Genomic DNA, 13,309 nt, shown 5'->3' on the forward strand with positions numbered 1-13,309 from the left:
GATGCTGTAAACACGCACACGCACACACACTGGCAGGTGCATTCTCACCTTCAGCCGGAGCAGATCCTCCAGGTCTTGAACCCTGGCCTCTGCCCGTTTCAGCGCTGCGAACGGCCCCATCCTGCCCCCACTGGCACTCCCCGGGGACAGCGACCGGGAGCGCTGCACAGATGCACCCTGGGAGAAAAACCACAGCCTCTCACAGCACCGCAAAGCAAAAATCTGACTGTCAATAAAACAGAACACCAGAACTGAGCATGCTCAGTCTGAATGCCATTAAAATGGAACACTAGAACTGAGCATGCTCAGTCTGAACGCCTACAAAATGGAACACTGGAACTGAGCATGCTCAGTCTGAACGCCTATAAAATGGAACACTGCAACTGAGCATGCTCAGTCTGAACGCCTATAGAACAGCACACCTCAGGGACGGCCACAGGTTGTGCAGAACACAGCGGGCTTCCCCTGCTACAGGCTAACAAGCACATTCATTCACATTATTTCTCAAACAATAACCTTGTCCCATTAGGGAAGACTTGAGGTTATAGACACAGAAATACCAGCCTCCTCACAATGCAGGGGTGAAAGGATGGTCTAATCGCTCTCTGGTTACTGTTAATAGGACTGTGTAACTGCAGGGAAATTCTTTTTCTTGATAATATTGGAATAAAGGCTCAGGATTAACAGACCAGATAGGTAATGAAAGATATGACTTCAGATCGTATAATTGGCTGTTGCCAAGAGAGGGAGGGGTTTTTAGTCAGCAAGGGAGCCTGGCTGTGCAAGGTTGCCCCCTCTGGTCACAAGTTACACAGTCCTCCAGCCCAATACTGTCTGAATGAGCAGGATGTGAGTGTGTGAGTGTGTGGGTGAGTGGGTGGACAGGTGGGTGTTTGGTACCTGTGATATCCGCAGGTTAGTCTGTGTGTCGCGGTTTGGTGTTGGGCTCAAGTTTAATGGACTCTGTTCGGCCTCCACACTCTCCCTCCTCCCACTCCTCCTCTTCAACCGCTCCTGTAGCACAAACAAGCATTAGCCTATCCGCCATGTCATGAGCCTATCCGCCATGTCATTAGCCTATCCGCCATGTCGTAATATCAGTAGCCTATCCGCCATGTCGTAATATCAGTAGCCTATCCGCCATGTCATAAGCCTATCCGCCATGTCGTAATATCATTAGCCTAGAAACCACAGCGCCACATCATTAACCTAGCCGCTAAATCATTAGCCTATCCGCCATGTCGTAATATCGTTAGCCTAGCTACCACAGCACCACATCATTAACCTAGCTGCTAAATCATTAACCTATCCGCCATGTCGTAATATCATTAGCCTAGCTACCACAGCACCACATCATTAACCTAGCCGCTAAATCATTAGCCAATCCACCACAAAGCAATATAATTACCTTAGCCACCACATCGCTATAACATTAGCCTAGCGGTCATATCACCATTTAATTAGCCTAGCCACCATATTACCACATCAATTGCCACAGGATACACTTACTGTCAAATCCAGATCTGTAACAATCACTTATCAACTGAGCAGTAGAAATGTGCCTCATAAAGCCAATTACAGCCGGAGTAATGAGGAAGTACTTTCCCATGCCCTTATCTAATAACCCTACAGTAGCGTTTCCAGCAACGGTAGCAGGTCAAAAACGCAGGGGGGACGCACAGAGAAGCTGTTATAAGGATGGGATACAGTCAGTTGCACTGACTACAGTGAAAACAGAGAATGAGAAAGGCAAAGCGATCCTCTTCTCGTGCGCAGTACCACCAGGGCAGCGCTGCAGGGGCTCACCTCGGGCGGTCTGTAGTTGCTCTGCCGTACGGGGGAACAGGCCACGGTCGCCGTGGCGACCTGCAGCTGCAGTCGGGTCTGCAGGTGCAGGATCTCCTGGTCTTTCTGACACAGCTGCGTCGTCATGGAGATCTGAGCCTGCCGCAGCTGGGCCTCACTGGCCTTCAGAGCCTGGAAGCTCTCGTTCAGATCGCTGTAGAGCTGGGACGGCATTAACACGCGTCAAACGCACACGCACACACGCGCACACGCACACGCACGCGCACGCGCACACGCACACGCACACGCACACGCACACACACGTCCCTAACTCTAGTTCAGATCGCTGTAGAGCTGGGACGGCATTAACACGCGTCAAACGCACACGCACACACGCGCACACGCACGCGCACGCGCACGCGCACACGCACACGCACACGCACACGCACACGCACACGCACACACACACACACACACACACACGTCCCTAACTCTAGTTCAGATCGCTGTAGAGCTGGGACGGCATTAACACGCGTCAAACATGCGCACGCACGCACGCACGCACGCACGCACGCACGCACGCACGCACACACACACCCCTAACTCTCGTTCAGATCGCTGTGAGCTGGGAGATGTTAAAGGTAGAAGGAAGGCACTCAACTATCAGCTCCTATTCCACTTTAGCCAAGCGGTACGAGAGGCTGGGATGTGCCATGAGCATGTGCAGTAATTCATGTGTTGGGTGTGATTGATACCCGCTGGTAGGAGACGGAAGCAGTGGAGGGGATGGCTGGGAGCAAGCCTGTAGCAATAAGATCAGTGCAGCTGTTGGGCCCTTAACCCATACTGCCCCAGGAGGGATTGGCCCCGGTTTAGTCTAATCAACTGTAAGTTGCTTTGAATTAAGGCATCACTTAAATGACTGTAATGTAATGTAATGAGGGGCTTTACCCGTTGGTAGGAGGCGGAGTCGGCGCAGTGGGCAGCCTCCTGTGTGCGCAGCACTCTCTGTGTGTCCAGATTGAGCTCCTCCAGCTGTTTAATGAGCTGGGCCTGGTCACCCGCGTGCTCTACACTCTGAGTGTACAGAGCCTGCAGCTGCTGCTGGTCCTGCCTGCAAACACACATCACAGAGCATGTACACACACATACAGACACACAACATGGGGTATTTACACATACGTGCACACACACACACACAAACATGGGATATGTACACATACGTGTGCTCACACACACACACACAACATGGGATATGTACACATACATGCACACACACACACACACACACACACACACACACACACACAACATGGGATATGTACACATACGTGCACGCACACACACGCACACACACACGCACACACGCGCACGCACACACGCGCACGCATGCGCACGCGCGCGCGCGCGCGCACGCACGCACGCACGCACGCACACACGCACACACACACAGAGTATGGGATATGATACACCGTATCATACTTCAGTCGGGTCACATGCTCGTCCATCTGCTCCAGCTCCTGGTCTCTGGAGGAGAGCTGGGCGGTCAGGCTGCTGCACCTCTCCTGCAGGTCTGCAGCCTGCTGCTTCACCTCCTTCAGCTCTCCTTCAAACGCCTGCAGGAAAAACACAGTTTTCACACTGAAGAATGGTGTATGGTATGGAGCACTTAGGAAAGAGAAATGGAAAAGTTACACAAAGTCTATGGAACTGGGGCGATAACTCAAAGGTTGTACACACATGTACCTGGGCGTGTGGAAGGCGGTGGTACAGGTTAGTACAGGTCTGGTACAGTTGAGTACAGGTGCGTACAGGTGTGTATCTGTGCTGTGGCATGTACAGGTGTGTAGGTGTGGTACAGGTGAGTACAGGTATGTACAGGTGAGTGCACGTGTGTACCTGTGCTGTGATGTGTACAGGTATGTACAGGTGTGGTACAGGTATGTACAGGTGTGGTACAGGTGTGTACAGGTGTGGTACAGGTGAGTACAGGTGAGTACAGGTGTGGTACAGGCGTGGTACAGGTGTGTAGGTGTGGTACAGGTATGTACAGGTGTGTAGGTGTGGTACAGGTGAGTACAGGTGTGTACAGGTGTGGTACAGGTGAGTACAGGTGAGTACAGCTGTGGTACAGGTGTGGTACAGGTGTGTAGATATGGTACAGGTGTGTACAGGTGAGTACAGGTGAGTACAGGTGAGTACAGGTGAGTACAGGTGAGTACCAGCGCTGTGGCGTGCACGGCGGTCTTCTCCTGAGCCCACTGTTCGGCCTGTTCCAGGAGCTTCTCCAGGTCGCTCTGCATGCAGGCACAGCGAGTGTCTAGCCCCGCCTTCCCCTCCTGCAGCTCCCTGACCACGCCCTGCTGCTCCGCCTCCCTCCTCCTCCTCTCCTCCTGACACGCCTACAGGGCGGGGCAGCAAACCAGAGGAGACATAGACATATACATCAGAGATGGACAGCTCCAGCCCTGGAGGGCCAGTGTGTATACAAAGTTTTACTGTCACCAGTTACCCTGGCTCAATCAGCTAATTACTCGTATGCACCATGACTGATTAACTTGTGAAATACACCACAATAAAATGCTACAAACAAGAACATTTATGAGCTGTTTATATCATGGAATGTGGCTAAAAATGACCTGAAAATGATTTGACTAATTAAATAATTAAGAGCAGAGAATTGGTCAGAAATCCAAAACAGATACAGCCATCCTAGGCCATCTGTGGACCAGGCTCTTTTACAGGTGTGAGGTCATACAGGTAGGCAGGACATGATAACATCCAGGTCCTCTATCTGATCAGGTCTCAGAGATGTGTGTCCTCCCCTTTTTCTATCAAAAATCTCCACCCACCTGATTCAGGGGACGTGAAAGATGGCCTGTGTCTAAACATAAATGTATTCAGCTAATCCTCTCATTTCAGTGTCACTGGTGAAAAGGAAAACCTGGAAATGGACTGGCCCTGCAGAAATGAAACTGCCCACCCATGTTCTCCCACCACTGTGTCCATTATTAAGCATTCATCCTGAAGTCAGACTCAGCAGCTCTGCTTTAATTAACACTTTCCAGAAAGCTGTCTAAATTACACTCTATAAAACACTGAATGAAGTGACTGTGAGGCTGGAACCATGGCTGGAGCTGTGGTCAGCCCACAGAAGGTCAGGGGTGGCTCTGCCACAGACGCGCGTTCGAACCTTCAGCTCCTGGCCCTTCTCCTTCAGTTTCTGGCGCAGAGCAGCCATGTCCTTCTTCATCACTGCATGGTCTTCCTCCGTGGAGCGCGCTCTCTGGGACAGGCTGTTCATCTCCTGCAGCTGGGCGGTCACCCTCTGCAAGAGCCACACACCAGCACAGATCAGCCAAGAGCCGCACACCAGCACAGATCAGCCAAGAGCCACACACCAGCACAGATCAGCCAACAGCCGCACACCAGCACAGAGCAGCCAAGAACCGCACACCAGCACAGATCAGCCAAGAACCACACACCAGCACAGATCAGCCAAGAACCACACAACAGCCCATATCAGCCGCATTCGAACATAGATCTGCACCAGCACAGCGATTACGCCAGAAAAAGGCAGAGATTAAGCAGCAACAGCACAGAAACGTAATACTTTCATAAGCTATAGTAAACACAAAGCTATAAAATTAGCACAGACCTGTTCCAGTTCCTGAATTTTATAGTCTTTGACTTGAAGAATCTCCAGAACTTTTCGGTCTTTGGCCTCTCCTTTCTGCTTCTCTCTAAAATAAGAGGAACGAGGGGAAACGCCTCATTAACAGCTCACCAGAGCTCCTCATCTAATCATCACTGTCATCGGAGGATTCACATCACACAGGAGTAAAATCACCCAGCGTATGGTAACTGACAGCAAATTAGCACATCATGCAGCCAGCTTTATTCACCCAGAGAAAAAAATGTTCTTTGTTCAACTCATTCAGACTTTAGATTTCTTAAAATGTATTTACGGTTCTTCCCAGATTATTTCTGCTTTTACATGACAAAACTTTTGCAGTTTAAGAATTCAGCATAGTCTAGCATGTACCTGTACTGTTCGGGCAAATAACAAAACTGACAGAATTTAATGAATCTAAGAACAACAATGCAAACTTAGGTAGAACAGTCTGTTCTAATTACAGACGGTCACTGATTGCATCTGAGAAATATTTCGCCCACCCTGCGAGTCACACTATTGTCACAAGGTTATCTGGTTAAAATGGTGCTGCCAAAACTCCTGGAAGATAAATGTGCCCTGCTCGAGTGTTTGGCCATTTAAAAATGTGTACTCACCGCTCTACCACCAAACTCACTGCCTGTGTGAGGTCCGGATTGGCCACTTGCAGGCGTTTCCATAGTGACCACACAAACTCTTTATCTGCCTAAAAAAAATAACGGGGGTACATTTTAGCACACTACATAGACACACACATTAATCTCCTAGAAAACATGTAAATAAGAAATGGATTTTGTGTTTAATGAAAAGGCACAACCAATTTACACAAAAAAGACTGCAAACATCACATTGTGTGTGTCCATGTGCATGTGTGGCACATCTACAGTGAGGATCGTAATTATTTGGACAGCGACACAATTTTAAAGGGCTGTAATTCCTACAAGATTAACTCCATATGGATGTAAACACCCTCATGTTAAAGAGCAGACTAAAAAACGTATCTGCCGTGTTGAACACACAAAAACTGATCCCTATTGCAGAGGTTTCCACAAAAAAATTTTGGAATCAGAAATGTGAGTGACATCATTTGGCACCATCTGCTGGAGCTCATCGTTATCCTCCTAAAATGCTTCGGAGTCTGCTGTGATCAGGGCATAATAAACGCAGCGGACACTTGAGGAAGACAGAACTCAAGCATCATAGAAGGTACTGCTCAGTTCACACTTTTATCCAAAGCTACTTTCAAAAAAGTTTCAGAATTTTTTGATTTTGAAACTTTCAAAAAAGCATGGCAGTTGTCAGGTAGCAGTTTTAGAAAAAATAAAAAAAGGTTATTAATAGTTTCCTCTTTGACCCGCCAACTCACAAATGTTAAACTGTGAGAAAGGGACCTTGCCCAGGAAAATAACATCCAGGTTAGGTTAGATGCTAGTCATGTCTTGTGTTTGCATTTTTTTTTTGTAATGATAGTCAACCACCTGGAAATAATAACAAACACTAAGTTAGTTCCACAGATTTACCTTTAACTTGTTAGTGGCTTTTATTAAATGTTTAAGCCAGCTCCTACCCAATGCCTCTGTGAAAACCACATTCAACATTAAGGCTTGCACCTGTGTCTGCTACTCGCCATCAAAACAAACCCCTACATGATTCAGTGACCTCCAAACTCCAGCATCTGCAAGCCAGGTCCAGTCTAAACGAAGCATACACACATACATTTTGCGTAGGATTTCGGGGATATTTTCAGGTTTACCTGGCACTGAATAAGTTCCTCCGACAGGTTCCGGACTTCTTCCTCTAATAGCAGAATGCGGTGGCTGTCCTTCGCAGCCATGATCTAAAAAGAAAATCACATAAATTAATGTGACTTCAAGGGTTACCAAATGTTTATCCCCGACTTGGATGTACACACACGTCCCGCAGCGGGGTGACAATGCAGATCTGACAGGCTGCGTTAGATCTTACCCGGAAATTACCCGGATTGATTTCTTCAGCAGGCAAACTCAGTCAGTTAACTTCTCGACTTTAAATTGCTAAACGTGAATGAAAAGTATACCAAGAGCAAGCCAACAGCACACAAAAACACATACTTTAGCTGGCTAGGTGGCAAAGTAGCTCGCCGAGTAGCCAGATCAATCAGCTCTTCTGAATCAACAAGTAGCAGTTAGGCTAGGCAGCTAATGGATAGCTATCTAGCAACTATAGAAGCGGATTAGGGACGACACTGGGCTCAAGAGAAACACTTAAACAATTCACATTAAAAATCTTGGCAAATATAAATCCGCAAATTACTTTGAAATTGTCTATTTCTTTACAGGTTTCTTATTTGTGGTTATCCTGTCCACCGCAGAATATTCGCAGCCATTGATGCTTCGGTTGCTAGACAGCCGCTTGTTCTTTCAAACGGGCGCGCTGTTGTTGCCGCAAATTGTTCCCTTGCTGCCCACGGCATTTTACAGCAGTCTGACGATTGTTTGCGACCTTAGCAACGAGACAAGCCAAACATTTCAGTCTCTCGGTTGAGTGAAACTGTTAGATGTTTTTAACCATACATATTTTGTTCTGCTATACATTTTAAAACTTCGATAAAAGTATCTGAGTATCTGTTTTAGTGTCTTGATACAACATATCATAAAATAATTTGGTATTCTCAATTTCGGCACTGGGGCCTTCCTTCTTGTGCCTGCTCGTTTTTGCAACTTATCCTACTTATTGGCCATTTGTTTCAGTGTTTGCTTTGAACTCTTGATTTTCCACAATTTTTTTTTCTTTTCCACATGTAAGTTTAGTTTCAGTGAACTTGTCAGGTACTCAGGTGTCCAAATTTTCAGCCCTGCAGATTTCACCTGTTGGCTGAACATTTCATGAATGGACTCCTTTTTCAAGGAATATATTCAAATTATATATTTTTATTTTCAAGTTTAATATTAAGTATCAGGTTATTGATCTGACTGATTAAACATTCTGGGATAGAATGTGGCACATTTTTTCAGGGCATCCATTGCTATGTGGCATTAAGCATGTAAATGCATTTATATAGTGCCTTCATCTAAAGCACTGTGCAATTAATGCTTCTCATTCACCCATTCATGGCAATTGGCTAACAAGCAGCTCATCAGGAGCATTTGGGGGTTAGGTGTCTTGCTCAGGGACACTTTGACACACCCAGGGCAGGATCGAATTGGCAACCCTCTGACTTCCAGGTGACTGCTCTTACTGCCTGAGCCAATGTCACCCCCATAAATTATGCCACAGTAAAGTGTGGAATTAATTAATAATTAATTTGAAATTAAGGGGTTGCAATTCTGGCTGGAATGACCCAGGTGTGAGTCAGTGCCATCGGTACTCAGGTAAAAAAACTAAGAATGTGAAAACATACAGTACGATGACATGATAAGAACAGGCCATTGAACCCTTCAAGGTCTGTTCTTTCATCTAAAATCACAAAACGGAATCTAGTCAAACATAAATGATTCTCTGTCATGTTAAACCAAGAAGCTTGATCATGCACATATTGGGCATAAAAAATTCAGGAAACAAGCCTTATCAAGGGCGGAATCTGAAGCTGTCAAACCACTGAGAATTCATGTAACAGAGCGGTCTCCACCCCCTCGCTATGACAGCGAGACTGTCACACCACTTTACCACAATCTTTGATTTGACACAGGAAATCTGCATGGCTTACAACTCACCAAAGAGACTTACAAGCCAGCTGCTGAGTGCTGATTTTATAGATGTCTGTCACACTGTCAGTTTAAGTTCTGTTTAGCAGGCTGTCATTGGTGAATGATAACGAGTTATTTGGTACTTGAGAGAGTGGGCACGGCTGTCATATGTAGACACTGTGTGTGTGTGTGTGTGTGTGTGTGTGTGTGTGTGTGTGCATGTACTGTACATGACTATGGTACATGACTGGAAGGTTGATGGCTCGAGCCCTGGTGTAGCCACGATAAGATCTGCACAGCTGTGAGGCCCTTGAGCAAGATCCTCAACCCCACATTTCTCCTGGGGCGATCGCCCCCTGCTTAGTCTAGTCAACTGTAAGTTGCTTTGGATAAAAGTGTCAGCTAAATATTACATTTTTTGTATTTATTGCTTCAGCATTCTTAATGCAATTCTACTGTGACTACTGTGGATGTCCATTGCAGTATAGAGGGCAAGCTGGACAAACATGCAGCTCAATAAAGAAAAATTACACACAATAACTGATGTCAAGGACTCACATTAAAAACAAAAAATGAAAAAGAAGGCCCAACTCTTTGATTTAATTATTGATTTAAATACTTTCATTCAGCAAAGTGAATGTTTCTAGACAGCTTTCTGAAGTTAATTCTTGTCTCAAGGACACAGGAAGGTAAAGTCTTTCCTGCCTACTTCAGATCTTGCTCCAAGTACCTGGGATTAATAATGGATAAAGAGCAGATATTACCAGAATTATGACACATAGGTTTTAGTTGTAAAACATGCTGGCAGTCCTGGGCCACACGTAAAATATTTAATAATCAGACATTCTTTCCATGGATTTGACTGCAACTGCTTTTAATCAATAGAAATGGCTTTATTGAAATAACTGCTTGATACTTAATATAACTTAATACTTAAGTTATGTGCTTTAAACACATACATACTTAAAAATGTTGCTGAATTAAGAGTCCAGTTTCACCATACACATTTATGAGAATCACTGAGTAGAGCGGGACAGATTTAACCCTCTAAGGTGTGAGGTCACAAATATGTGATCGGAATGATCCTAACTGAACACTCTAATACTGATCACTACTGGTAGTTGAAATAATGGAGTTCTAGAATGCTAGCTAATAATTCTGAAAAACATAACCCCTTCATAGGGTTATACATACACTCAGTGAACACTTTATTATTTAGCCTTTTTTTTTAACTTATTGGTCTTCTGTTGCTGTAGCCTATCTACTTAGTGGTTTGATGCGCTGTGTGTTCAGAGATGCTCTTCTGCATACCACTGTTGTAATGCGTTATTTATTTGCGTTACTGTCACTGTCAGCTTTGACCCATCTGGCCCTTCTCCTCCTACCTCTCTCATTAACAATGCGTTTTTGACCACAGCACTGCAGCTCACTGGATGTCTTCGTGTTTTTTGCTCCATTTTCTACAAACTCTAGAAACTGTTGTGCTTCAAAATCCCGGAAAATCAGAAGTTTCTGAGATACTCAAACCACCCTGTCTGGCACCAACAATCATTCCATAGTCAAAGTCACTTAGATCACATTTCTTCCCCATGCTGACATTTGGACTGAAAAACAGCTGAACATCTTGACCATGTCTGCATGCTTTTATGCATTTAGTTGCTGCCACATGATTGGGTGTTTAAATATTTGCTGGGGTGCAGATCTACCTAATAAAGTGCTCACTGAGTGTACATTTCTGCAAAAGGACAAAAGATCACAACTGCGAGGGTATTTTGCTCTTTGGTCTGACTGCAGAGATCCGTGCTTCATGTATTTAGTCCTCATCTTGGCTCCTGTCAATGCTGCTTCCCGGATGCCCCAGCCGAGCCGTCAGGAACGCCAGACTGCATTCCAGGAGTGTCACATGATCACTTTCATCTGCTGCATTTCGGGAGGTGCCTTTGTGCTTCATCTGCCATGTGACAAGGTGATACAGTCATCATTTTCTCAAATCAGCAAAAGATTTAGACAAGGGCAGGAGAGGAGAGAGGAACTGAAGCCCCCCCCCCCCCCCCCCCCCCCAGGGGCAGTTACAGTCCTCCTACAGTACCTCTCCCTCAGTACCCCTCTGTCTCTCTCTGTGCCTCTTCCCCTCCATCCCTCTCTCTCCCTTATTACTAATCCATTCCAGTGAAAGAAGACTGCTTATTAAAGTAGCTTACTGAACATTGTGTGCATTCTTGTGAACGATCACAGAATGATTGCTTTCAGTGAAAATAGATGTGAAGTGCCATATCTGGCTCCCACCCTGGTTATCCTTCTCAGACCTGGCAATTCATTCTAGTCCCCTGTAGGGGATATGAGTCTCTGGCTTTAATCTCAGGAACCATGCATTCTACTCTGCTGAAACCTACAGTACAAGGGAGTCAATAAAATATAATAATATTTAAAAAGAAGTATTTTCATTGCAACATGTTTTTTCATCCATGAAACTTGTATTATATATATTTAAAAAAAAAGAGGATGTCGCAAAGTCACAGATGTAGCTAGGAATTTGGATAAGTGTGCTTTTCCACAAGCACTGGAGAAATTTAACCAGAGCTGTGACATTATTGGACATATGCAAATTGCTATTTGCATATGTCCAACATCTCAAAAACGTGGTTTGTTTCATGTAATTTGTCCTGTTGGATTCTGGCTACTTGTAGTGAACTTTCACTTGACTATAAGAATTTATCCTTGAGCCCCACTGGCCTGAAAATATCCAACCTGTAATGTGATCTCCTCTAGGGGGCAGCATGAAATGTAGAGATGTTTGCAGCCAACTAAAAGATATCATACACCTGGGAATTATCAAATTATTCACACGACCAAAACAGTCCAGATATTATTCGCGACTGGTTTTAAGGCTTGAAAAAATACATGTTGACAAAATAGCAGATAGAAGTTCATTATTCCACCGTGGGCCATTACATACACTTAGACTGACAACAAATGTTGCCCCCTCCCCCTTTAACACTCGACAATTGTCTCAATGTTTTAAATACATATGTGACATGATAATTCTTCAACGAGGGTAGGAGGAGAGGTGTGGAGGAGACGCGCGTTTGGCCTCTTGCAGCCGTAGGCTGATGTCTTAAAAGGCCACTTTAGGCAATAAGACTCTTTAAAAACGATCAAATCTCCTTCAGTTCCACTTCATCGCTCCTGTCCCAAAAGAAAATACCAGGGAATTATCTACAATCAAACAGTAACAGCTTCAGGAAGTGCCCTTTAAGTGCTTCGCGTTCATTAGAGGGCAGCGGGTACATCCTGGTATAAAAAATTTTTCGCCTTTGTGCTAAAAGAACAGCGGTACCAGCAATAAAGCAAGCAGGAATGTTCCAGGAGCCGCTTTGCTAATTCTCATTTTCCTAATGACAGGAAGGCCCCAGTGCAGCGCTACTTAACTCTGCATCCTTCGGGCCGCAGAGTCTGTAGGGATTTGTTTCAAGCATGCGCTACACCACCTGATTTCACAAATTAACTTATTATCTGAACCATGCAGGTGAAATAATTCGTGAAATCAGGCGGTGTAGCTCACGGTGGGAGCAAATAAACTCAAAAAAGGTTTGGAAATTTGTGTTTGGTCGATGATATCTCTGTTGTCACTGTATTGTTAGCATTGTGTGTTATATCATTGGAAAGCCTGATCATTTCCATTTACAATTATGTCCCATTTGTAAGGATCATGCATTTGTGGGATGAGCAGCACAGTTGCTTATGTGGTTGTGGTCCCAAGTGAAATGTGCCAAATTTCCCAGCCAATGTCAAACAGTGTATTCTCCTGTTGGTATTGACTCTATTGTTTTGGCTGTTTGGGGGATTGGATGTGTTTTGAATGGCAATGGTTTGTGAGACTGGATGTTAACCCATGTCACAGGTGCCAAGCTGTTGTGGCTGCGTATGGTTTTTTCATCCACTACTGATGCTCCTGACTGTTTACTCAATGAATGAAGCGTAAAATTACTAACATGACTTGTTTGTTCCTTGTTACTGAATCATCCAATCCCCCAAACAACTCAAAACAATAGAGTCAATACCAACAGGAGAATACACAGTTTGACATTGGCATGGAAATTTGGCATACTGTGACAACAGAAATATAATCGACCAAACACACATTTTCAAACTTTTGTTGAGGAGTTGTAGACACTGCGGCCCTCAG

General features: G+C 45.1%; 1 protein-coding gene across 1 annotated transcript in view; it reads right to left on the reverse strand.

Moving 5' to 3' along the window:
* Positions 1 to 7,866, reverse strand: part of cntln (centlein, centrosomal protein) — a 42,675-nt gene extending 34,809 nt beyond the window's left edge. The window contains exons 1-11 of the mRNA XM_061245896.1: positions 7,751 to 7,866; positions 7,212 to 7,295; positions 6,076 to 6,164; positions 5,444 to 5,528; positions 4,979 to 5,113; positions 4,008 to 4,187; positions 3,268 to 3,401; positions 2,737 to 2,899; positions 1,807 to 2,007; positions 901 to 1,014; positions 49 to 177 (exon numbers count right to left, since the gene is read on the reverse strand). Coding sequence (XP_061101880.1) covers positions 49 to 177; positions 901 to 1,014; positions 1,807 to 2,007; positions 2,737 to 2,899; positions 3,268 to 3,401; positions 4,008 to 4,187; positions 4,979 to 5,113; positions 5,444 to 5,528; positions 6,076 to 6,164; positions 7,212 to 7,292 — 1,311 coding nt within the window. The 5' untranslated portion in view covers positions 7,293 to 7,295; positions 7,751 to 7,866. The remainder of the gene's footprint in view (positions 1 to 48; positions 178 to 900; positions 1,015 to 1,806; positions 2,008 to 2,736; positions 2,900 to 3,267; positions 3,402 to 4,007; positions 4,188 to 4,978; positions 5,114 to 5,443; positions 5,529 to 6,075; positions 6,165 to 7,211; positions 7,296 to 7,750) is intronic.
* Between the last annotated feature and the right edge of the window lie 5,443 nt (positions 7,867 to 13,309).

The sequence above is a fragment of the Conger conger genome, chromosome 6, assembly GCF_963514075.1.
Source record: "Conger conger chromosome 6, fConCon1.1, whole genome shotgun sequence".
Taxonomy (NCBI): Eukaryota; Metazoa; Chordata; class Actinopteri; order Anguilliformes; family Congridae; genus Conger; species Conger conger.